This window comes from Anomaloglossus baeobatrachus, chromosome 3 (genome assembly GCF_048569485.1).
Source record: "Anomaloglossus baeobatrachus isolate aAnoBae1 chromosome 3, aAnoBae1.hap1, whole genome shotgun sequence".
NCBI lineage: Eukaryota > Metazoa > Chordata > Amphibia > Anura > Aromobatidae > Anomaloglossus > Anomaloglossus baeobatrachus.
In genome coordinates this window covers 202,541,826-202,567,614 of record NC_134355.1, presented here as the reverse complement: position 1 = coordinate 202,567,614, position 25,789 = coordinate 202,541,826, and the positions used below count along the sequence as shown (strand labels likewise).

Sequence of the window (25,789 nt, the reverse complement as noted above, 5' to 3'; positions counted from 1 at the left end):
TGTGCCTTCTAATTAATTTGGTGCATCTTATTCTTACATACATCTCATTAAGATTGGCGTACAAAATCTGGGCTCAAGTGTTTTCTTGTATGAGCTTTAATTATGAAAATATGTAGAACATCAGTGGTCAGCTGTACATACCAAGCCTTGGGTGTAAGGTCTTGCCTGTTCTGCTCCTCTGACCTTCAATGAAAAACTCAATTGGTGCATATCCATTCTGTAAAAAAACAATATATATTCTACTATTTACAAAGTTTCACATTTTTTGTCCGATAAGTGCTAGTGATCCTATTACTTCAATGGGCATTCCAATCTTAGACACTTATGGCATGGCTCTAGAATGTGCCATACATGTCTGACTGGTAAGGAAACCAATCTCTAGGTGTCGCACCCATTTCAAAATAGGACACTTTTGTCACTATGAATGGAGAGGTTGTTTGAAACAATAGCTCTAATATTGAGATATGAGTGGGAACTGCATCTATCAGACATTTATGGCGTATTGTGATGTTTTATAAATGTCTGAGATGGGAATACTTCTTTAATAACTATTCCTATCAAAATTTATTTAACACATAATCTATTATAAAACAGAAGGTACAAAACAGAAAGTACAGAACAGAAGGTACAGAACAGAAGCCTATGATTAAGGACGCTCTTCTGCGTCAGAAACGCATCAGGTCTTCATTTTTTGGATGGACTTTTTTTAATTCTATGTGGAAATAAAGCAAGAATACATTTTATTCTGGATGTGACGATTTTTCTTCTTCATAATCTATTATAATCTGTTATTTTAGTCTTTGTCAATGAGGTGTCGATGAAAATTCAGAGGCAGTCTAATCAAAGTTGACAATGCCTCCGTATACAAACACATTCTAGTGACAAGGGCATTAATGCCTGTTTGTCACTTCATTCATACACTTCCAAGAGGAATAACAGAGATAAGGCGGAACCCAGGGTGGAAAAGAATTATTATTTTACGGGACAGTATTCAAGTGCTGACATATTCTCTTCATTTTCTTGAATCAGTTGGTTAAATCCAGTTCATCACACAATACATTGGTTTTACATAGCATAAGGAGACAATTAACTGAGGTGTATGAGTTATTTGTGTGAAAACAGAATGTTAATGATTGTCTCTTGGGGATATTCACATTGCAGAAGCTGTGAAAGATTAATTCTACTAATCAAATAAAACACTGAGCCTTCCTTGTTACAACTCATTTTGTTGCATGGAAATCTATCAAATATGCACGCGTTGCTTTTTTCATGCGATTTCCTTGCTGCTTTTAATCAATAATGCAGAGAAAAAAAGCATCCCAGCAAAGTCTATGAGAATCCTGACTTGCTGTGCACATGAAAGAAAAGAAAAAAAAAAAAAAGCAGCATGCCAATTCTTTCTGCTTTTCTTCTGTCTTTCTATAATCCACTGCAATGCTTTATCACTATGGGGGATTATATGTCATACAGCATGGTGTGTGAGGCTTTCCATAGCTCAGTAACCGTGGTCGTCATAGTAAGTGATCATCCCTCTCCCTACCTTCTGAATCCTGCGATCACATTCATCACAGTATTCAGAGGGTTAAACTATCGGAAGCGGCGCAGGCACCACATTGCTCAGTGAGAGCCAGGTCCTGGCATATCATCAGCCGGTGATCCGGCGGTGATCACGGGGGGTACAGAGCCTGAATCCCTGCGATCGCCATGACTAAAAAAAAAAAATGGAAAAAAATATCAAACGTGATAAAAAATGCGTGTTTTTTTCTGCTGCATTTTTCCTGCCAACACATGCACATAAATCAAGAAAATCTGCACATAAAAAAGCAACATGTGGACAGAGACTTAGGCCAATTATTGAGACTTGTACGTTTTGTGTTCGAAATGAAACAAATTGCAACTTTTTGTCATTTTATGCCACTCTCACCATTTTAATAAAGTCGGTATGGTATTCAAATGGGGTTTAAGCTAGATATATGAATTGCAATTGTAACCCTTTCCCAAAGTAGGACATAACTGTACATCTTAAGATAGGTGAAGATATATGGTGCAGGATTAGGTGCTGAGTCCACACAATATCTTAAGCCCACTTTACACGTTGCAATTAGTTGTACAATCGCATTTGCGATGTGACACGCCCAGGTTGCATACGGGATCTATGAGATTTCACGTTGGTCGTTCATTTGCTGTCACACGTGCGTTAGTAGTCTATGTTAAATTGGTCAATTTTGTGTGCGATCCTTTAGATCATGTGTTCTGTGACGTATGCATTGAGCACCTTTTTTTTTTTTTTATTTATTGACTTGCCAAGCGTGTGTAATGTGGGATGCGTTTTTACTATGTCATCTGCCATTCAGCTCTGCTACATGGCCGCTAACAGCAGACACAGACAGCCATGTAGCAGAGCTGAATGGCAGATGACAGCAGACACAGACAGAGCCGCACTGTCAGAATGAACTCGGGTGAACTTCACCCGACTTCATTGTGATGCTGCGGCTGTGTCTGTGTCGCGTCCTGATTAGCGGTCACCAGTGAAGACTCACCGGTGACCGCTAATCTCCTGAGTAACTGAAGTTAGCAGCCCTCTCTCATACTCACCGATCCCCGATCCCCGGCGCTGCACGGCATTCACACTGCTCCGGCGGCTTTTACTGTTTTGAAAAAGCCGGCCGCCCATTAAACAATTTCGTATTCCCTGCTTTCCCCGCCCACCAGCGCCTATGATTGGTTACAGTGAGACACGCCCCCACTCTGAGTGACAGGTGTCACACTGCACCCAATCACAGCAGCCGGTGGGCGTGTCTATACTGTGTAGTGAAATAAATAATTAAATAATTAAAAAAAACGGCGTGCGGTTCCCCCCATTTTTAAAACCAGCCAGATAAAGCCATACGGTTGAAGGCTGGTATTCTCAGGATGGGGAGCTCCACGTTATGGGGAGCCCCCCACCCTAACAATATCAGCCAACAGCCGCCCAGAATTGCCGCATACATTAGATGCGACAGTTCTGGGACTGTACCCGGCTCTTCCCGATTTACCCTGGTGCGTTGGCAAATCGGGGTAATAAGGAGTTATTGGCAGCCCATAGCTGCCAATAAGTCCTAGATTAATCATGTCAGGCGTCTATGAGACACCCTCCATGATTAATCTGTAAGTTACAGTAAATAAACACACACACCAGAAAAAAATCCTTTATTAGAAATAAAAACACACACATATACCCTGGTTCACCACTTTAATCAGCCCCAAAAAGCCCTCCTTGTCCGGCGTAATCCAGGATGATCCAGCGTCGCATCCAGCGCTGCTGCATGGAGGTGACCGGAGCTGCAGCACACACAGCCGCTCCGGTCACCTCCACACAGCAAATGAACACAGCCGCGCGATCAGCTGCTGTCACTGAGGTTACCCGCGGCCACCGCTGCATCCACCGGTGGCTGCGGGTAACCTCAGTGACAGCAGCTGATCGCATGGCTGTCTTCATTTGCTGCATGGAGGTGACCGGAGCGGCTGTGTCTGCTGCGGCTCCGGTCACCTCCATGCAGCTGCGGTGGAAGCGACGCTGGATCATCCTGGATTACGCCGGACAAGGAGGGCTTTTTGGGGCTGATTAAAGTGGTGAACCAGGGAATGTGTGTGTGTTTTTATTTCTAATAAAGGATTTTTTCGGGTGTGTGTTTATTTACTGTAACTTACAGATTAATCATGGAGGGTGTCTCATAGACGCCTGACATGATTAATCTAGGACTTATTGGCAGCTATGGGCTGCCAATAACTCCTTATTACCCCGATTTGCCAACGCACCAGGGTAAATCGGGAAGAGCCGGGTACAGTCCCAGAACTGTCGCATATAATGTATGCGGCAATTCTGGGCGGCTGTTGGCTGATATTGTTAGGGTGGGGGGCTCCCCATAACGTGGAGCTCCCCATCCTGAGAATACCAGCCTTCAGTCGTATGGCTTTATCTGGCTGGTTTTAAAAATGGGGGGAACCGCACGCCGTTTTTTTTAATTATTGAATTATTTATTTCACTACACAGTATAGACACGCCCACCGGCTGCTGTGATTGGGTGCAGTGTGACACCTGTCACTCAGAGTGGGGGCGTGTCTCACTGTAACCAATCATAGGCGCTGGTGGGCGGGGAAAGCAGGGAATACGAAATTGTTTAATGGGCGGCCGGCTTTTTCAAAACAGTAAAAGCCGCCGGAGCAGTGTGAATGCCGTGCAGCGCCAGGGATCGGGGATCGGTGAGTATATGAGAGAGGGGGATAGACTGACATGGACTGAGAGTGAGGGACAGAGATAGTGACGGACTGACAGAGATTAGTGCATGACAGACATTGTGAGGCGCTTCAGAACGCAGCTTTTCAGCTGCGCTCTGAAGCAGACCTTTTTTAAGCTGCGGTGCAGAGCGCACACCTGCGCACATAGCATCAGACAACAAAATCGTATGAGGGATGTCACACGTTACAATTGACTAGGTTCGTGCAACAAAACGCTCAATTCTAGAGAATGATACGATGTGTTTGCGATCAACGGTTTTGCGTTCAATCCTGATCGCATGTAGCTGTCACACGCAGATACCTCACAAACGATGCCGGATGTGCGTCACTTACAACTTGACCCCAACGACGGATTGTGAGATATATTGAAGCGTGTGTAGCGGGCTTTAGAGATGCCGATTGTGTTACACAGCCAGCCTCTGCCTACAGCATCAGTGACCAAAGCTAGCTCCAATCACTACTTGGTCTCTATTTAAATGCCATAGTAAATCTCTAATAGAGATATTTAACCTCTTCTCACCATTATTTTCCGTGTTTGCACTTTCGTTTATACCTCCTCTTTTTCAAAGAGCCATCATTTTTTATGTCTTTTAATTAATATAGCCATATGAAGGCTTCTTATTTGTGGGACAAGTTGTACTTTTGACTCACACCACTAATTCTGCAACACAGTGAACTGGAAAATGGGAAAAAAATAAAAATGTGTTGAAATTGCAAAGCTCAATTACACAATTTTTTTTTGTGTTTTTTATTTACTGTGGTCATTATATGGTGAAACTCACCTGGCAATGTAAATCCCCAGGTCAGTAGGAGTTTGTACATATCAAACACGTATGTTTTTTTATTTAAGTAGTGAAGAAAATTTCAGAAATTTGTAAAAAAAAAAAAAAATAAATAAATAAAAATATGGCACTTTTGGCGACATTTTCTAAAAACAGTAGCGCTCTCAGTTTTTAGAATTTGTGGCTCAGTTATGGCTTATTTTTTGCGTCTTGATCTGATGGTTTTAATTATACCATTTTGGTGTAGATATGATGTTTTCATCGCCTCGTATTACATTTTATTGCAATGTATCGACAACCCAAAAACTAATTCTGCTGTTTTTTTCCCTCATTACTCCCTTTACCGATCGGATTAATATACTTTATATTTTGATAGATCGACGTTTCTGAATGCAACGATGCCAAATGTGTACTTTTTTATTGTTTTATTTTCAATGGGGCAAAAGGGGTGTGATTTGAACTATTGTGTGGGGTTTTTTTATATCTTTTTTTTAAAAAAACTTTTTTTCCCAACTTTTTGTATTGTTTTTACTAGTCCTCTTATAGGACTTGAAGCTGCACTTTTCCAATCTCTTGTGCATTAGCACTGCTCTGCACAGCAAAAGTAATAACTTCATATGAACGCTGACACGCAATCGGTGTTCACAGCAAGTTCGTCATGACAGACGCAGGGGTCCTCAGCGAACCCCTGGTGTCATGACAACCCATCAGTGCCCCGTAATCACGTCACGATGCCGTCATTGGGAGCAGGGAATGATGTGCTTCTCGCCGCACTCAGGATTTAACTAGTTACCGTAACAGTTGCGGGCAGATCTACGATCCACCCGAGCCTGTTAGAGGCCCATGTCAGCTGATCAGATCAGTCAAAATGTGCTGGGAAAGATGCGGGCTTACACTGAGGACGTACCGTTACGTCAATAAGGGGTTACATGGACTGTTTACCGGTGCATGCGATTGAGGGATGTAATGGCTGCTGCAGGCCTACTGAAGGCCCCATGGCCTCCATCCTGGTCCTCCTGAGAGGTCCAGGTAGTAGGTGACTTTCATAAGACGATGTAATTTTCTCTATATACTTCAATACTATACTGTTGTATTGCAGCATTTAGAACAAGTGAATAATCAAGATTTCAAAATCCCTAAGGGACTAAAAGAATAAGGGGAAAAAACAACTTTAAAAAAACAGAAAAAAAAAAATTATAAAAATGTGAATCTCCTACTTTTCCTCATTACAACTACTGAAATAAAAAAAAAAAAATTGGTATTAACGCATCTGTAAACTTCAAATGTATAAAATAAATAAATAAATAAATTTACCAGTACATAAGAAGCAAAAACATTAAATGCCAGATTTGTTCTTTTCCAGTCACTTGCCCTTTCTAAGAAAATGCAATAAAAAGATTTGCTTTACTGCAGTTATGCTGATCTGGAAAGCATGTTGTTAGATCATTTTACCATACAATGAACGGCATAAAAACAAAATCCAAAACCAAATACAGAGTTTATGTTTTTTTCCCCTAATTTAACTAACATAATTAGGATTATGTGTTCATAGTTTTCGAACTATAGACGTTTAAAGGGAACCTGTTAGGTGCAATATGCACCCACAACCACAAGCAGCTCTGGGTGCATATTGCTGAGCCCTGCCTAGCAGTCACAGCCTATAGTAGCATAGATAAAGAGATCTTTAGAAAAAGTATTTCTAAAGATCCTATATGATACTGTATGCTAACGAGCGCAGGGACTAGTCACAAGGGCATGCTAACATGCTATTCAATGCCAACGTCATCAGTGGTGACGCATGTTTCTCTAGTACATTGTCGCCACTGATGACTCTGGCTATAGGCTCAGTGCACATAAACAGAAGTCCCCAGCACTTTCAGTGATGCACACTATGAAGCCGGGTGTATGTGTCCCAGCTTCAGAGAGGTCTAGTGCACGTGACCGCAAGTGGCGGCATTCTGATCATGCGCACTGACCCTAAGCCTGGTTTTCTGAAGTGGTGACAACGGACACAGGTCACCACTAATGAATTTAGGTAAGGGGCATTGAATAGCATGTTAGCAAGCCCTGTGGGCACACTAACATCCCAAGGCCGGGGCCACATGGGGACTAATGCGATCCTCGCATGACACTCGGCTCTCAGCTGGCAGCAAAGCGGGAGCAGAGTGTCATGCGAGTGTCACTGCGACTGAGGTCCGATCATGCGATCGACCTCAGCTGTGGGGGACGGGCCGGCACTCAGGAGGGGCGGGCAGTGCTGAGGAGGGGTGGGCCAGTGCTGCGGAGGGGAGGTAGGGATTTATCTCCTCTCTCCTCCTGTAGCGGCTATTGCCATTCTCGCACTGCACCCGCGGTACTCCATTGAGTGCAGTGTGATCTTTCTCTTGCCCATAGACTTGAATGGATGTGAGAGAAAGAAAGAGCATGCTGCGATTGTTTTCTCGGTTCGATTGGGTCCGAGAAAATAAATCGGCTCATGGGTGCTGACACACACGCTAATGTTGGTCTGAGTGGAATGCGATGTTTTGCCGCAGTTCCACTCGCACAGATTTCATGCTGTGTGTTTTAGGCTAAGAGGTCGGCATGAGCGCAGGAACTAATGCCCTCATGACTAGTCTGTGCGCTCATTAGCATATTATAAAGGATCTCTAGAAATAAAGAGATCTATAGAAAACTTATCTATGCTACTAGATACAGGGACGGTTAGGCAGAGATTTGCAATATGCACCCAGAACTGCTCGTGGTTCTGGGTCCATATTGCACCTGACAGGTTCATTTTAAAATGAATGGTGTCATCAAGCCCCTTATATGGTTATTTCGAAAGAAAATTAACAAAAGATATGACCCTTATTAGAATGCTTAAGAGAACCAACCACAAAGATTTGCGATATGAACTAAAGTCATTGAGGATGCTGAATCCTGGTACCTGGTGTAGAAAGATCGTCTGCTTGGTTGATGAAATATCTTTAATAAAAGTTGCAGAAATACCGTGCACTTTGATTGATGGGTGCAACAGGTACGGGCTTTGTCGGTTGGGTGCTCCGCATTTGATCCTCTCCTGGTGTCCTCCTGGCTTGCTTCCTTTCCTTTATTTTAATATCGCACAGCCCCGCCATTGCAGTTGTTGGGGGTGCGTGTGCATTGCACAGGAACTCTGCCTTCATTAAAATGGCGCTGTAGTCCGCGCATGGACGTACCGCAAATCTCTGCCGCCATTTTATTGAAGACACTGCAGTGAAGACTATGGGCAGTAGGGGCATATGAGTAGGCGTGCACATATGTAAAAAAAAAAAATGACAGAATTACTATGGCAATGCACATGGGCCACCAACAACAGCAATGGTGGAGCAGTGTGATATTCAAATAAAGAAAATGGGGCAAGCTACGAGGATGGCGGAGGAGAAATAAACACCGGGGACCTGACCCACAAATGCTTGCCCCGTTGCACCCGTCAATCAAAGTGCAGTACATTTCTGCAACTTTAATTAAAGATATTTCATCAACCAAGCATCAGATCTTTCTACAACAGGTATGCTTGTATTCAGCATCTTCGTGCCAGTATGGCACTGCCTTTAGTTCATATCGCAGAATCCTGGTAGTTTATTTCTGTTTAACTATATAACATGCTATAGCTCTCTTAAGCTGGTGTCACACTAAACGACAGCGACAACGACGTCGCTGTTACGTCACATTTTCGGTGACGTAACAGCGACCTGTAAGTCGCTGTTATGATCGCTGCTTAGCTGTCAAACACAGCAGAAGCAGCGATCATAAGGTCGCTGTGCTACATGTTCAGAGAGCAGGAGCCGCGCTTAGCGCTGGCTCTTGCTCTCCTGCAGCACACATCGGGTTAATTAACCCGATGTGTGTGCTGCAGCTACATGTCACAGTGCAGAGAGCAGGGAGCCGCGCGCACTGCTTAGCGCTGGCTCCTTGCTCTCCTTGCTACATGTATACATCGGGTTAATTACCCGATGCGTACTGCAGCCACATGTCACAGTGCAGGAGCCGGCGCTGGCAGCAAGAGCGGAGGCTGGTAACCAGCGTAAACATCGGGTAACTAGGGAAAGGTCTTCCCTTGGTTACCGATGTTTACGCTGGTTACAGCTTACCGCAGCTGCCAGTGCCGGCTCCTGATCGCTTCATTTCGTCGCTCTCTCGCTGTCACACACAGCGATGTGTGTGTCACAGCGGAGTGAGTGACGACCAAAAAATGAAGCTGGACATTCAGCAACGACCGGCGACTCACAGCAGGGGCCAGGTCGTTGCTGGATGTCACACACAGCGACAGCGACGGGACGTCGCTGCAACGTCACAGAAAATGGTGACGTAGCAGCGACGTCGTTGGTCGTCGTCGTTATGTGTGACACCAGCTTAAGATTTCATGGATTAACAGACAATAAAGCTAATGAACAAATATTGAACAGATAGTAGTGTAATTTGCAAAAAAAAACTAACCCGAAGCATGTCTTCACGTATTCTGAAAACACTGCCCAGTAAAGCTTCTCCCATGGAATGTGCGTCTTATGAAGAAGGCTCCAGACAAGCGGAGAAATGATCCAACAAATTTCATATGACTGAGGTCTATGACATGACACAACAAAAAGGCAATAAAATATTTGATAATACAAGAGAAAGTTTAGGCAGAAAAACATTCAAATATGCACTATATGGACAAATGTATTGGGATGCACCTCCTAAAGGGAATCTGTCAGCAGGTTTTAGCTACCTCATTTGACAGAAACATAATATAGGTACGGAGATTCTGAATCCAACGGTGTATCACATAGATTACTGGGTGCAATCGTTCTGTCACAATCAAAGAATTGAGTTTTAAGCATGTAGCTGGGAGTTGTCCACCCACACAGACTCTCAATAGAGAGTGTACATGGACTGTGAGGGTGTTAATCACAGAAGGGGGCATGTCGGACTGCTGTGCATATGAATTTCTATTACTGCAATGTTAATCATAGGTTAATAAAGCCATTACAATTGCACACACACTGATAAGAGAAGCACAGTTGCTTTTTGTTCTTTTTTAACTCTTACAGCATGCTGTCCTTCGCTTACATAGCAAAAACCTGCTGACAGATTAAGGTGTTCACTCAGACCCATTGATTCAGATATAAAAACTCCATCACTTAGCTATGCAATGAGCACTTATATTCATTTGTAAAATGGCTCACTTTCACCACCGTATTTTCGGTTTGAGTGCTAGCCGACAAAACATCAGATTGCACTTGGACAAATGTTATTTATTGGCCAAGCACTGTCTAATTTTTTCGTCAAATAAGAAATAACGTTTGGAACTCCATTCTATGTCTGAACTGGGTGCAAAAACCTAAAAAAACATCACTATGGGGAGATAAGGTATGCACACCAGTGACTATGTAAGGGGAATACATGGAATAGCAGAAACTGCTGTGTGAATACTGACATGAAAAATTCAATAGCTATATGTAAGGATGAAATGTGAAAAATGGAATCTGCATTACTGCCATGAATATATGAATAAAGAGAAATTTAGCTACTGAATTGATCAATGCAATAGAGCCCCAACACTACGCCAAAGTATTTCTCTACGTTGGGGTCCCTAGCTTATGTGTGTCCTCTCATGCAGTTAAAAAACTTACCGTGTATGGGAAGCTGAGACCCAGGCTATATATACGATGTGGATTGGCAATAGGTGTGTGTGGGGAGGGTTCCCAAACGAAAAACAACTAACAAATAAGAAATAACGTTTGGAACTCCATTCTATGTCTGATTTTTTCATGTCAGTATTCACACAGCAGTTTCTGCTATTCCATGTATTCCCCTTACATAGTCACTGGTGTGCATACCTTATCTCCCCATAGTGATGTTTTTTTAGGTTTTTGCACCCAGTTCAGACATAGAATGGAGTTCCAAACGTTATTTCTTATTTGTTAGTTGTTTTTCGTTTGGGAACCCTCCCCACACACACCTATTGCCAATCCACATCGTATATATAGCCTGGGTCTCAGCTTCCCATACACGGTAAGTTTTTTAACTGCATGAGAGGACACACATAAGCTAGGGACCCCAATGTAGAGAAATACTTTGGCGTAGTGTTGGGGCTCTATTGCATTGATCAATTCAGTAGCTAAATTTCTCTTTATTCATATATTCATGGCAGTAATGCAGATTCCATTTTTCACATTTCATCCTTACATATAGCTATTGAATTTTTCATGTCAGTATTCACACAGCAGTTTCTGCTATTCCATGTATTCCCCTTACATAGTCACTGGTGTGCATACCTTATCTCCCCATAGTAATTTTTTCCTCAGACCAAGCTGGTTCAAGGAAATCTCAGCATGTCCGAATTGGATCCGATTATTGGATTGCACTTGGCCGCTCAAATCAATGGCTTCATGGAAAACATTAGCCTGCACTGGGAAAACATACTAGCATGGTACTGTAACAGGATGGCACCATTGTAGAAAGTCAGTAAGTTAAAGAAGTTGTCCAGTTACCAAAACTGATTTTTTTTTTCTGATAAATCTTGCTAATATGTGCCCCTCAACACATCTATTATGTTTTTTCAGCAAAATTAGCTTTTATTGTGCACTAGCAGCACATGCTCATTGCTGTCTCCAGCTCTGATGGGGTTAATCTCTCCTCTGACTTCCTGTGTTCAGTTCCTACAAGTCCCAGAATTCTTTGTGGCTCTAGGGCGGTGTCTGGCTTATCTAACACACCCATTGTGTCTAATACACCCACTCTGCTCCCACCCAAACCCTCTTCCCTGCCTCTTCCCAGTGGATGTGCACTAAGAGAAATCACACAGAGACAGCAGCAGCTCTACACAGCCAGGGGAAGAAAGTGTGTGTGCGAGTATATACAGTGTATGTGTGTGCGTATATACAGTGTGTGTATGTGTGCACGTATATACAGTGTGTGTGTGTGTGTGTGTGTGTGTGTGTGTATGTGTGTGTGTATGTCATACTCACCTGTCTGCAGGGTCCCGGTGCCATGCCTGCTTCCAGCCCCTGTCTCGGTCCCGCCGCTCTGGCTGTGTGCAGTCTCCCCGGGGCACGCACGAAGCTTGCAGGACCTGGCTGTGGATCACCTGATGCAGTCACCTGACGCATCAGCTGATCGATTCTCGTGGTGTCGCCGGCTTCTTCGCGCTCGGCCGGCTATCAGCTGATCCTGCCGTCAGGGGACTTCATCAGCTGATTACCGGCAGCTGCTGCAGCGATGGGACAGGATCAGACTCCGCTGCAGGAGCTGCCGGTAATCAGCACAGACGTGAGTATTTTATTTTTTTTTTTTTTTTCTACTGATGCATCAGCTGATTGTATAATCGGCTTTTAGACAATCAGCTGATGTATGATGTGATTCACGTAGTTTAACCTGACACATCATCTGATCGCTTTGCCTTCCAGCAAACCGATCAGATGATATTGGATCCTGATTGGACGGCGCGGGACCCTAACCCAGGATTACTGCGGAGGGGGGGTTCTTTATTTCAATAAAGATGGAGTCACTAATTGTGTTGTGTTTTATTTCTAATAAAAATATTTTTCTCTGTGTTGTGGTTTTTTTTTATCATTACTAGAAATTCATGGTGGCCATGTCTAATATTGGCGTGACACCATGAATTTCGGGCTTAGGGCTAGCTGATAATATACAGCTAGCCCTAACTCCATTATTACCTAGCTAGCCACCCGGCATCAGGGCAGCTGGAAGAGTTGGATACAGCGCCAGAAGATGGCGCTTCTATGAAAGCGCCATTTTCCGGGGTGGCTGTGGACTGCAATTCGCAGTGGGGGTGCCCAGAAAGCTTGGGCACCCTTCACTGTGGATTCCAATCCCCAGCTGCCTAGTTGTACCCAGCTGGACACTAAAATTAGGCGAAGCTTACGTCATTTTTTTTTAAAATTATTTAATGAAATTCATGAAATAATTAAAAAAAAAAGGGCTTCTCTATATTTTTGGTTCCCAGCCGGGTACAAATAGGCAGCTGGGGGTTGGGGGCAGCCCGTACCTGCCTGCTGTACCCGGCTAGCATACAAAAATATGGCGAAGCCCATGTCATTTTTTTTTCCTTTTTGGGTAAAAAACTGCATACAGTCCTGGATGGAGGATGCTGAGCCTTGTAGTTCTGCAGCTGCTGTCTGCTCTCCTGCATACACTAGTGAATGGAGGATGCTGAGCCTTGTAGTTCTGCAGCTGCTGTCTGCTCTCCTGCATACACTAGTGAATGGAGGATGCTGAGCCTTGTAGTTCTGCAGCTGCTGTCTGCTCTCCTGCATACACTAGTGAATGGAGGATGCTGAGCCTTGTAGTTCTGCAGCTGCTGTCTGCTCTCCTGCATACACTAGTGAATGGAGGATGCTGAGCCTTGTAGTTCTGCAGCTGCTGTCTGCTCTCCTGCATACAATGAACATTTTGAATAAGGAAATGACATCAGACCTTTTTTATTTTTTTCATCAACAATCTTTAATGGCATTGTGCACTGATTAAAAACGCAGTGAGCAAAAACGCAGCAAAAAAGGCACCAAATCGCGGCAAAAACGTGACATGCAGCACCGCAGGTGACAGAGCAGAGCAAGTTGGTGACATGCTCTGCTCTGACACATAGTGTGCTGCATGTCACTGTATCCACTCTGGGACTTGTTGTGCAGGTGACCGGATGATACATGTCACTAACTTGCTCCACTCTGTGACTTCTGCTGCATAGTACCAACTGTATACACTCTCACCTGCACAACAAGTCCCATAGTGGAGACAGTTAGTGACATGTAGCATCCGGTCACCTGCACAACAAGTGCCAGAGTGGAGAAAGATAGTGACATGCAGCACACTATGTGTCAGAGCAGAGCATGTCACTGTCTCCACTCCGCTGACCTCACAGCCCGTACACGCTGCGATGGATGCAGGGGGACACAGAACAAGTAATCGGCCGACACTGGAGTCATCTGATTACTTGGGATGAATTGAGCAGTAAAATGCTCTGGTGCTCGATGGGCGAAGCCCATGCCGATTTTTTTTAAAAAAAATTCATTAAAAATAAAAAAACAAAAAAAATCACATTGTTTGTGGGCTCCCGCTGCATTTTCTATTGCTAAGGGTAACCAAAGCAGCTACTGGCTGCTAGCCCCCGCTGCTTGGTGTTACTTTCACTGGCAATAGAAATGCAGGGAAGCATTTTTTTTTTATATAAAAGGTTTTTCCCTGAAAACGTTTTTAAGAAAATGACGTGGGCTTCGCCATATTTTTGTATGCTAGCCAGGTACAGCAGGCAGCTACGGGCTGCCCCCAACCCCCAGCTGCCTAGTTGTACCCGGCTGGGAACCAAAAATATAGAGAAGCCCTTTTTTTTCATGAATTTCATGAAATAATTAAAAAAAAAAAAAATGATGTGGGCTTCGCCAAATTTTTGAGTCCAGCCAGGTACAACTAGGCAGCTGGGGATTGGAATCCACAGTGCAGGGTGCCCAAACTTTCTGGGCCCCCCACTGCGAATTGCAGTCCACAGCTGCCCCAGAAAATGGCGCTTTCATAGAAGCGCCATCTTCAGGCGCTGTATCCAACTCTTCCAGTGGCCCTGGTGGCAGGTGGCACGCTGGGTAATAAGGGGTTAATACCAGCTATGTTTTACCAGCTGGTATAAAGCCCGAGATTCTTAATGTCAGGCCAAGTTTAACCTGGCCATTAAGAATCTCCAACAAAGGGTTTAAAAAAAAAAAAAAGACATCACACAGAGAAAAATACTTTATTAGAAATAAATACACAGACACAGTAGGGACTCCATGTTTATTACTCCCTCTCACCCCTCCACGATGGAGAGATTTCTGGACTGACCATGCCAGGAGAGAGCGAGGAAAAGAGAGCGAGCGGGGGGGGGAGAGAGCGAGCGGGGGGGGAGAAGAGAGCGAGGGGAGGGGGAAAAGAGCGAGGGGGGGAGAAGAGAGCGAGGGGGGGAGAAGAGAGCGAGGGGGGGAGAAGAGAGCGAGGGGAGGAGAAGAGAGCGAGGGGGGGAGAAGAGAGAGAGGGGGGGAGAAGAGAGAGAGGGGGAAAAGAGAGAGAGGGGGAAAAGAGAGCGAGCGGGGGGGGGAAAAGAGAGCGAGCGGGGGGGGGAAAAGAGAGCGAGCAGGGAGGGAAAGAGAGCGAGCGGGGAGGGAAAGAGAGCGAGTGGGGGGGAAAAGACCGAGGGGGGAGAAGAGAGCGAGGGAGGGAGAAGAGAGCGAGGGGGGGAGAAGAGAGCGAGGGGGGGAGAAGAGAGGGAGGGGGGGAGAAGAGAGGGAGGGGGGGAGAAGAGAGGGAGGGGGGAGAGAGAGGGAGGGGGGAGAGAGAGGGAGGGGGGAGAGAGAGGGAGGGGGGAGAGAGAGGGAGGGGGGGAGAAGAGAGAGAGGGGGGGAGAAGAGAGAGAGGGGGAAAAGAGAGCGAGCGGGGGGGAAAAGAGAGCGAGCGGGGGGGGGAAGAGAGCGAGCGGGGGGGGAAAGAGAGCGAACGGGGGGGGGGAAAGAGAGCGAGCGGGGGGGGAAAGAGCGAGCGGGGGGGAAAGAGAGCGAGCGGGGGTGGAAAGAGCGAGGGGGGAGAAGAGAGCGAGGGGGGGAGAAGAGAGCGAGGGGGGGAGAAGAGAGCGAGGGGGGGAGAAGAGAGCGAGCGGGGGGGAAAAGAGAGCGAGCGGGGGGGAAAAGAGCGAGGGGGGGAGAAGAGAGCAAGGGGGGGAGAAGAGAGCGAGGGGGGGAGAAGAGAGCAAGGGGGGGAGAAGAGAGCGAGGGGGGAGAAGAGAGCGAGGGGGGGAGAAGAGAGCGAGGGGGGGAGAAGAGAGCGAGCGGGGGGAGAAGAGAGGGAGGGGGGGAGAAGAGAGGGAGGGGGGAGAGAGAGGGAGGGGGGAGAGAGAGGGAGGGGGGAGAGAGAGGGAGGGGGGGAGAAGAGAGAGGGGGGGGAGAAGAGAGTGGGGAAAGAAGAGGGGGGGGAAGAGGTGCTCTGTCACCAACTGTCTCCACTCTGTGACTTGTGGTGCAGGTGACAGAGTGCAGACAGATGGTCCCATGCAGCAGGACAGATGGCAGAGCACAGCGGTGACATGCCTGTCAGTGTCTTGCTGCTGGGAGGAGCACACGATCACACTGCCCGACACCGGCCGCTCTCCTGACATCGCAGCAGAGCAGGTGGGTGGACAGTGTGATCACATACTTACATGCAGGGGGGGATTCAGCTGAAGACCCCCCCCCCCTGCACTGCACACTGGCGCCCCGTGCCTCAGCCTCACCATCTGCAGGACGCCGGCTCCACACTGACGTCCTCCGGATCCTCCCCTCGATGCTGAGCTGTGACGTGCGGTAGTCACCGCCCACAGCCCTGTCACTCAATCTGAGTGGCGCCGGCATCCTGTGACGTACCCGTCTTGTTTGAGAGCCCGGAAATGCCGGGACGTCAGAGGATGCCGGCGGCCACAGCTCCAGGGAGTCATGTGACAGCACTGAGCGTGCAGGATAGCGCCGCTCAGTGCCAGAAATGGAAACGGAAGCCAATGCAGAAGATGCAGACAATGGTAAGTGAGAATCATTGGGAAAAAAAAAATGGGTGAACCACCCCTTTAAGTTTCTCCCCTCCAGCATATTATATGATCTATTCTGATTATTGAAAAGTGGAACCATTTAGGAACTACTGCAGCTGGCAATCAAGTAGCAAACCACAATTTACAGAGCTAGGTCATCAACTGCTGAAGAGTAGGGCAAAAATGAGCTCTGGCATTAACATGAGCGCAAGAACTGTGCATCAGGACCTTCATTGCATGGGATTCCATGGCTGATTAGCTACATGCGAACCTTACATCTGCAAGCACAATGTCAAGTGTCGTATGGAGTCGTGTGAAGCAGACCACTACTGGACTCTGAAGCAATGGAATTGTGTTTTGTAGAGTGAGGAACCAGTCTTTCTATCTAGCAGTGTGATCAACCAATTTGGATTTGGTAAATGTCAAGAGGACGTTAATTTCCTGATTTTATTGTGCTAACTGTAAAGTTAGTAGAAGAGTGGTAATGCTATGAGGTTGTTTTACAGGGGCTGGTTACAGCCCCATAGTTCCATTGAAGGGAAATATTGAAGGATAATTGATATAATTGCACATTTTTCAGAAAACATGGTAACTGTAAAGCTATTTATATATAGACCAAGCCCAGCAAAAAGAATCTTTATTGTACTTCTGTGTCTTTTTTTCATTTCCATTTACCCAAATGTGCATCCAGCTTCGCATAGCTAAATGCGCGGTCCTATTCTTCCATTGCTTAGGCTATGTCCGCACTTAGCGTTGAGGTAGTTGCAGTTCAAAACGCATGTTTTGGCAGAAATTACTTTTGCCAAAGTTGCTTTTGTCCACGGAAACGAGGTAAATACGCGTGCGTTTTTCCAGCGTTTTAGCCACGTTTTTAGTGCTTTTTACATGCTTTTCCATTGCTAAAAGACAGATGGGTTTTGAACATAAAGACACTGCTAAATAAAGTTTTAACAGTCAAATACTATGAAAAAAGGGGAAAAAAAAACCAAATATAAATAATTAAATCATAACGAAAATAGTTATATTTAATATAATTATAGCTGTTTTATACTATTTATCGCTAAAATAACAATAAATTAATATTTTTCATTAATTTAATTGTTGGACTATGTGTGTGTGTAAAGGGACATATTATTCCATTATTTTGATGTCAGAAACGCATGCGTAGATGTAGTCCAAAACGCATGCTTTCTGCAGCTAAAAAGCATGTAAAACGCTGGAATTTTGATGTTGCTTGCTTGTTACAACTTCTCATTGACTTCAATGTTATCAAAACGCAGCCCAAATGGCAAAAACAATTGACATGCTGCTTCTTTGAGTGCTGAGTTTTTGCCCAAAATTATGCAAATTAAACGCTGCGTTTGAAAACGCAAAGTGCGGACAAGAAATCACCAATTCCCATAGACTTTGCTTGAAAATAAAAACGCATGCATTTTGGCATGAAAACGCTGCAGTTCAAAACGCTGCTGAAAAGCAGGTGAAAAGCAGGTGAAAACGCAAAGTGCGGACACAGCCTAAATCTACATTCCCGACAGCTCTTGCTTCTTCTCATATCCCTTCCTCCCTCTGCTATGTGTGCTCTTTAATAGCCCAATCTGTGTGAGATGATGACTCAAAACTTTGATGAACGCAGGCCATTAATGAATATGTAAAAAAGCACTGACTTCCAGCAAGGCTCAGCTCTGTCTCCACTAGATATGTATGATATAATTACAATAGCTTTCAGGTAATAAACAATGTCTAACATAGAACCCTAACTTAAAAAATGTCAACTTTTATTAAAAACATTAAAATAATCAATAACCACAAATCCCTAGTATTGTATTAATAGGTGCACAGAAGGGAGGAAGGAAGAGACGTCCCTACAATACACACTCCCTCCTGTGCCCTACCTGGCAGCGGAGGTCGGCACCCTAGATGCACAATATGGCACCCTCACTCATCGACTACTGCCCCTACCCTTACCCTGTAAAACCCTGCAAAAAGAAGAGAATAAAGTGCAGTGCTCAACAATAAAGTGAGGTAAGCTATGGGATTGGGTTTAACAAAAGTGCAAAGTTTGCTCAGGAATGGAAACAGGCAGCTGTCAGAAAGACGAAGACCTTTGGAGGCTGGTCGGTGTCAAGAAGTGAAGCAAAGAAAAACATCAAGGACAGACTGACATTTTGCAGCAAGTACAAAGTACATGGACTAGACTGTAGAGGACTGTGATAAAGTTATTTTCTCTGATGTGTCCCATTTAGCACTGGCTTAGTTCTGTTTGTGAGATTCCCATACTTTCACACCTTGGTGCTATTATTCACACACACCCTGTTGACTTTCTATTGACTTTATATATCCAGTATACACATATTTATCTATTTACCCTATGCATCACACTACCATCCACTATATCTATCTATATCTCTCTCTCTATCTATCTATCTTATATATATATATATATACATATATATATATATACATATATACATACACACAGTACAGACCAAACGTTTGCACACACCTCATGCAAAGAGTTTTCTTTATTTTCAGGACTCTGAAAATTGTAGATTCACATTGAAGGCATCAAAACTATAAATTAAAACATGTGTAATGAAATACTTAAAAAAGTGTGAAACAACTGAAAATATGTCTTATATTCTAGGTTTTTCAAAGTAGCCACCTTTTGCTTTCATTACTACTTTGAGGTAGTCACCGGAAATGGTTTTCCAACAGTCTTGAAGGGGTTCCCAGAGATGTGTAGCACTTGTTGACCCTTTTGCCTTCACTCTGTGGTCCAGCTCACCCCAAACCATCTCAATTGGGTTCAGGTCTGGTGACTGTGGAGACCAGGTTATCTGGCGTAGCACCCCATCACTCTCCTTCTTGATCAAATAGCCCTTACACACAATGGAGGTGTGTTTGGGGTCATTGTCCTGTTGAAAAATAAATGATGGTCCAACTAAACACAAACCGGATGGAATAGCATGCCGCTGCAAGATGCTGTGGTAGGCATGCGGGTTCTGTATGCCTTCAATTTTGAATAAATCCCGAACAATGTCACCACACCATCACACCTCCTCCTCCATGCTTCACAGTGGGGAACCAGCCATGTAGAGTCCATCCGTTCCCCTTTTCTACAAAGACATGGTGGTTGGAACGAAAGATCTCAAATTTGGACTCATCAGACCAAAGCACAGATTTCCACTGGTCTAATGTCCATTTCTTGTGTTCTTTAGCCCAAACAAGTCTCTTCTGCTTATTGCCTGTCCTTAGCAGTGGTTTCCTAGCAGCTATTTTACCGTGAAGGACTGCTGAACAAAGTCTCCTCTTAACAGTTGTTCTAGAGATGAGGTGTGTCCAAACTTTTGTCTGTACTGTATATAAACAGCAATGTTTTTAAATTGTGCCCCGAGTCTGATTTTGTATCCTATGCATTCCCCTATTTTTCTCTGTTTTAATATGTATATCCCTTTGAATTGATGTACCAATAAAGGAGTTTTATATTAATCATTGGAGAACTGAATCTTGTTTTTTATGTCGGATCTATGAGCAAATAACAGATAAAAATAGATATAGATACATACACAAACAGAGCAACAGAGAAAGCGGCAGACTTCTAGACAGAGCGTCAGACAGAGCAACAAACATATAGACAGAGCGACAGCCAGAACGACAGACAGGCGACAGCATAGACATACAGACAGAGAGAAAGACATAGATAAAGGGAAAAGACATACAGAGAAAAAGACATACAGACAGAGAGACAAATAGACAGTGACAGAAAGACAGTGCAACAATCATACAGACAACGCGACAGACATATAGACAGAGTGACAGATATATATAATAAAATTGCACCCCTGTGGAGCATATTGGACAGCTTTTTAATGATTAAATAAATAAATCGATGTGGGGTACCCCTTATTTGTTCATAATTAGCAAAGGTAAAGCTGACAACTGTGAACTGATATTATCAGACTGGGAAAGGAAGGTCCATAATTATGGGGCCCTTCCTAACCTAAAAATACGAACCCACAGGCGCATCACATTAGATGCTCTAATTCTGGCACATCCCTATTGCCCTGGTGCGTTGGCAATGAGGGTAATGGTTTTTGGGGGTGATGTCAGCTGTGTAGTGTCAGCTGGCACCAAGCCCTGGTGTTAGTAATAGAAAGGTGTCTATCAGACACCCTCATTACTAACCTAGTAAGTAAAAGAAAAAAAAAAAAAAAAAAAACACACGCACAACAAAACTATTTAATTTAAATAAACACTCCCTCAGTTTCCTTGGTTCAGGATTTTATTAAAAAAAATGCAATGCAGGTCCAACTTAGTTCAAGGAATCATACGTAGTCCACAAATGGAAACCTGAAAGACATAAAAAGAGAGAAATAAAAACAAGACACGCTCCCTCGTTCACTAATTTATAAGAAAAAAAAGATGTCAGATTTGAAGTAGTCAAGCGGTGCCAATGACGTTCTTTGACTATCTATCAAAGGCTAAGAAGCCTCATTCTGAGGCTCCAAAAAAATGTTCCATAGCTTTGAGTAGCAGCCAATTCCGCCTCACACTGCACTCTGCGAGACTTGGGATGAGCGGTGACATCAGCAAAATCAGACTGATGAGCGGTGATGATACTGACAATCACTGCTCATCAGTGTCTCGGGTCTCGTAGTTATCAGCGTGAGGTGGGACTGGCTGCTGCTTAAAGTCTATGGAGCCTCATTCTCAGGCTTCATAGCCTTTGATAGGTAATTAAGGAACGTTGTGGGAGCTGCAAACTTTTGGCCTGTAATAAATTGGTGAACAAAGGAAAGTCTCATTTTTATTTCTTTATTTTTCTCTTTCTCTATGTTTCAACTTTTCACTTGTGGACTTCGACGGATTTCCTGGACTACGTGAGAAACCATGCATTATGTCGGACCTGCATGGCTTTTTTTTTTTTTTTTAAATAATTGGGTTTTAAAAATAAAATATTTTTGTGTGTGTGTTTATTTATTTTCACTTACTAGATTAGTAATGGGATGTCTGATTAACGGCTCTCCACTTCTCACACCAGGGCGTGATGCCACTGAAACTACATAGCTGACTTCAATCCCCAAAACTGTTACCACTGCTTGCCACTGCACTAGGGCAATCGGAAATAGTCGAATTAGACCATCTTATGTGATACACTACCTCTGGGGAGTCTGTAAATTGCTATTTTTAGGCTATGAAGGGCCCAATAACCATGAACCTTCCCAGCCTGATAGCATCAGCCTTCAGCTGTCTGTTTTACCTTTGCTGGTGGTTATCAACAGTAGAGTGGACTACATGTCGTTTTTTTCATTTTTTTACTTATTTAATCATAAAAAGCTGTCTGCGAGAAACAAAATGCACACTCTCATAGCCCTTGCATGACATTACGGATCTTTTTTTTTTTTTTACTGCACTATTCTATGTCCTGTTGTGTTTAAATATGTGACTCTTCAGATTTTGTGTTATACCATGCCTGACGAAGAGACCTGAGTAGTCTCGAAAGCTTGCAATTATTACCATCTTTTCAGTTAGCCATTAAAAGGTATCAACCACTGAGGACTCTCAGTTCTTTTAGACAATTTTTTATCTCTACTGGCTAACACGGTACAAAGATATATTTTACTTGTACTTCCATTATAGTTATTCTTCTTCTATTACCGCTTCAATATTTGCTTCAAGCAACACAAAGTAAAACATACATGTTCCACATTTTATCTTTATCCCTCAATGCTCAAGTCACAAGCTTAAAAGATTTTATAAGTCCAAGTAGAGATGACTAACAAATAAAGGAGACATCTTGGGGCTGGAGCCACAAGACATATCTCTGGCCTTAGACTGATTCTGATTGACAGGGCCCAAAATGTAGCAACATTGTAACTTTGCATCATGAAAATATCGGTATGTTCCAATAGCATGGTATTTCTTCAATACTCAATACTACCATATATTCATCCTTTCAAGGTGTTTTTGGAGTCTCTTTTCTTTTTTGTCTTGTCATATTTGCTGCCATCTTTGCACCAAATGTTTCAAAATGGCACACATGCTTCATGGCGGATTTTTTGGTCTTTGACCCATTTTGTGACTTTTCAACACAAAAATATTGCATATTTCACAAAATGGTGGACAAATTGAACAAAAATAACTGCCATACATAGGATCAATGTAAAAAAAGAGAGAAAAGGAGAGCGCTCCCGTGTGAAAACTGCTACAAGGGTGTAAAAAATACAATCATTAACAGCTCACCTTGGCGGTTGTGTACCCTTGCACAACTTCGGTTAGCGTGGAGGAATGGTAGCAAGCTGGTCAGAAAAGGTAATGACACTGCAGAGATGTGAAGGTACAGCACGCATGAGAGTCTGGAAGATTTCTCCCGCAGATTCACTGAGAAACCGGAGACCAGCGCTGACACTGATATGGTCCGGGGAATAACTCAAACAGCTCTCGCAACACGAGAGACGGACCCACCACGGAGCTACGGGACCAGCACTGATACTGGGGATAAGAACCAGGCACAGTCCAGGACTAGACTTACTGGACCGGCGTGTAAGGTAAGATCCGGTGGTCTTGTTTGATTGGAGCCGCTGCTGCACTCAGAGCCTCTCACCTGCAAGCAGGTGTAGAGCAATTCAAGGGATTAAAAAATAGAGACTTTTCTGGGACCCACAATACAAATGTTCTCTTCCTCAGGTGTCCAAGGTACCTGAGGAAGGGGGACATTTGTATTGTGGGTCCCAGAAATGCGTTGTCTTCATTTTCCATATATTTTTTTAGAATAAACTTTTGTTTGTTTTTTATTGGTCCGTAGCCTCTGTTAAAGCCTCTATTTTTTGAAACCCTGAATTATATAGGATCAAACATCATTTCAGGGGAGGAATGGATTTTATTATACAAATTACATTGATGTAAAAATCAGAAAAGTGAACTGCAAAAAATCGACTTTAAGAAAGCACAAATCGATTGATGAGTTTGTGGGTAATAAAAAAATCACTAATTGAGAAGTATTCATGCCAAAAAATTGTCAATTCACAAACAATGTGTTATCAAATATAGCTGACAAAGAAAGGGACACAATTGTACCTTCACCTGTTTTGAAAAATGAAAACATAACAGTTGATGTTACCTTCGCCTGCAGCAATAACTGGAATGGGCAAGTCATAAGTGAACATAATGTAAGATATTAACAGGAAGTCAATATAGCTCCGATGGCTCGGCAGCAGCACAACTGGATGTTCTTGAATGGCTTTTGCCAACTGCAAAATAAAAAAATACAAAAACACAAAAATTGTGAGTAGATGACATGTGACAAGGTCATAATAGCGTACCCTAATGCTATGTTACCACGATTAGTATTTGGTGAGTTATTGATGTAGATATTCTGCAGCACTTCTGCACATATTAGCTAACTTAGGTTGCTTGTTTCTTTTCACTGTATTATTTTAACATGTACTTTTTATCATGTTTTTTGTCCGCTGCAAATTTGTGCCCTTTTGATGTCATGTTTATTTAGTAAAGCTGTTTTGCTTTGGATACATTCTGTTACTTTGATAAAACGTTAATGATAAAGACATACAGTCAGGGCCAGAAATATTTGGACAGTGACACAAGTTTTGTTATTTTAGCTGTTTACAAAAACATGTTCAGAAATGCAATTATATATATAATATGGGCTGAAAGTGCACACTCCCAGCTGCAATATGAGAGTTTTCACATCCAAATCGGAGAAAGGGTTTAGGAATCATAGCTCTGTAATGCATAGCCTCCTCTTTTTCAAGGGACCAAAAGTAATTGGACAAGGGACTCTAAGGGCTGCAATTAACTCTGAAGGTGTCTCCCTCGTTAACCTGTAATCAATGAAGTAGTTAAAAGGTCTGGGGTTGATTACAGGTGTGTGGTTTTGCATTTGGAAGCTGTTGCTTTGACCAGACAACATGCGGTCTAAGGAACTCTCAATTGAGGTGAAGCAGAACATCCTGAGGCTGAAAAAAAGAAAAAATCCATCAGAGAGATAGCAGACATGCTTGGAGTAGCAAAATCAACAGACGGGTACATTCTGAGAAAAAAGGAATTGACTGGTGAGCTTGGGAACTCAAAAAGGCCTGGGCGTCCATGGATGACAACAGTGGTTGATGATCGCCTTATACTTTCTTTGGTGAAGAAGAACCTGTTCACAACATCAACTGAAGTCCAGAACACTCTCAGTGAAGTAGGTGTATCTGTCTCTAAGTCAACAGTAAAGAGAAGACTCCATGAAAGTAAATACAAAGGGTTCACATCTAGATGCAAACCATTCATCAATTCCAAAAATAGACAGGCCAGAGTTAAATTTGCTGAAAAACACCTCATGAAGCCAGCTCAGTTCTGGAAAAGTATTCTATGGACAGATGAGACAAAGATCAACCTGTACCAGAATGATGGGAAGAAAAAAGTTTGGAGAAGAAAGGGAACGGCACATGATCCAAGGCAAACCACATCCTCTGTAAAACATGGTGGAGGCAACGTGATGGCATGGGCATGCATGGCTTTCAATGGCACTGGGTCACTTGTCTGCTGTTATGTCATCAATAAACACAAGAGCAGCCGGATGAATTCTGAAGTGTACCGGGATATACTTTCAGCCAAATGCCGCAAAGTTGATCGGACGGCGCTTCATAGTACAGATGGACAATGACCCCAAGCATACAGCCAAAGCTACCCAGGAGTTCATGAGTGCAAAAAAGTGGAACATTCTGCAATGGCCAAGTCAATCACCAGATCTTAACCCAATTGAGCATGCATTTCACTTGCTCAAATCCAGACTTAAGACGAAAAGACCCACAAACAAGCAAGACCTGAAGGCTGCGGCTGTAAAGGCCTGGCAAAGCATTAAGAAGGAGGAAACCCAGCGTTTGGTGATGTCCATGGGTTCCAGACTTAAGGCAGTGATTGCCTCCAAAGGATTCGCAACAAAATATTGAAAATAAAAATATTTTGTTTGGGTTTGGTTTATTTGTCCAATTACTTTTGACCTCCTAAAATGTGGAGTGTTTGTAAAGAAATGTGTACAATTCCTACAATTTCTATCAGATATTTTTGTTCAAACCTACAAATTAAACGTTACAATCTGCACTTGAATTCTGTTGTAGAGGTTTCATTTCAAATCCAATGTGGTGGCATGCAGAGCCCAACTCGCGAAAATTGTGTCACTGTCCAAATA

At 43.6% G+C, this 25,789-nt stretch overlaps 1 protein-coding gene across 1 annotated transcript in view; it reads right to left on the bottom strand.

Moving 5' to 3' along the window:
* Window positions 1–25,789, bottom strand: part of LOC142296283 (dihydroxyacetone phosphate acyltransferase-like) — a 318,344-nt gene that overhangs the window by 231,316 nt on the left and 61,239 nt on the right. Inside the window, 4 exon segments of the mRNA XM_075339690.1 lie at window positions 142–239; window positions 9,519–9,567; window positions 9,570–9,644; window positions 23,717–23,846. Of these exon segments, the coding sequence (XP_075195805.1) occupies window positions 142–239; window positions 9,519–9,567; window positions 9,570–9,644; window positions 23,717–23,846 (352 nt within the window).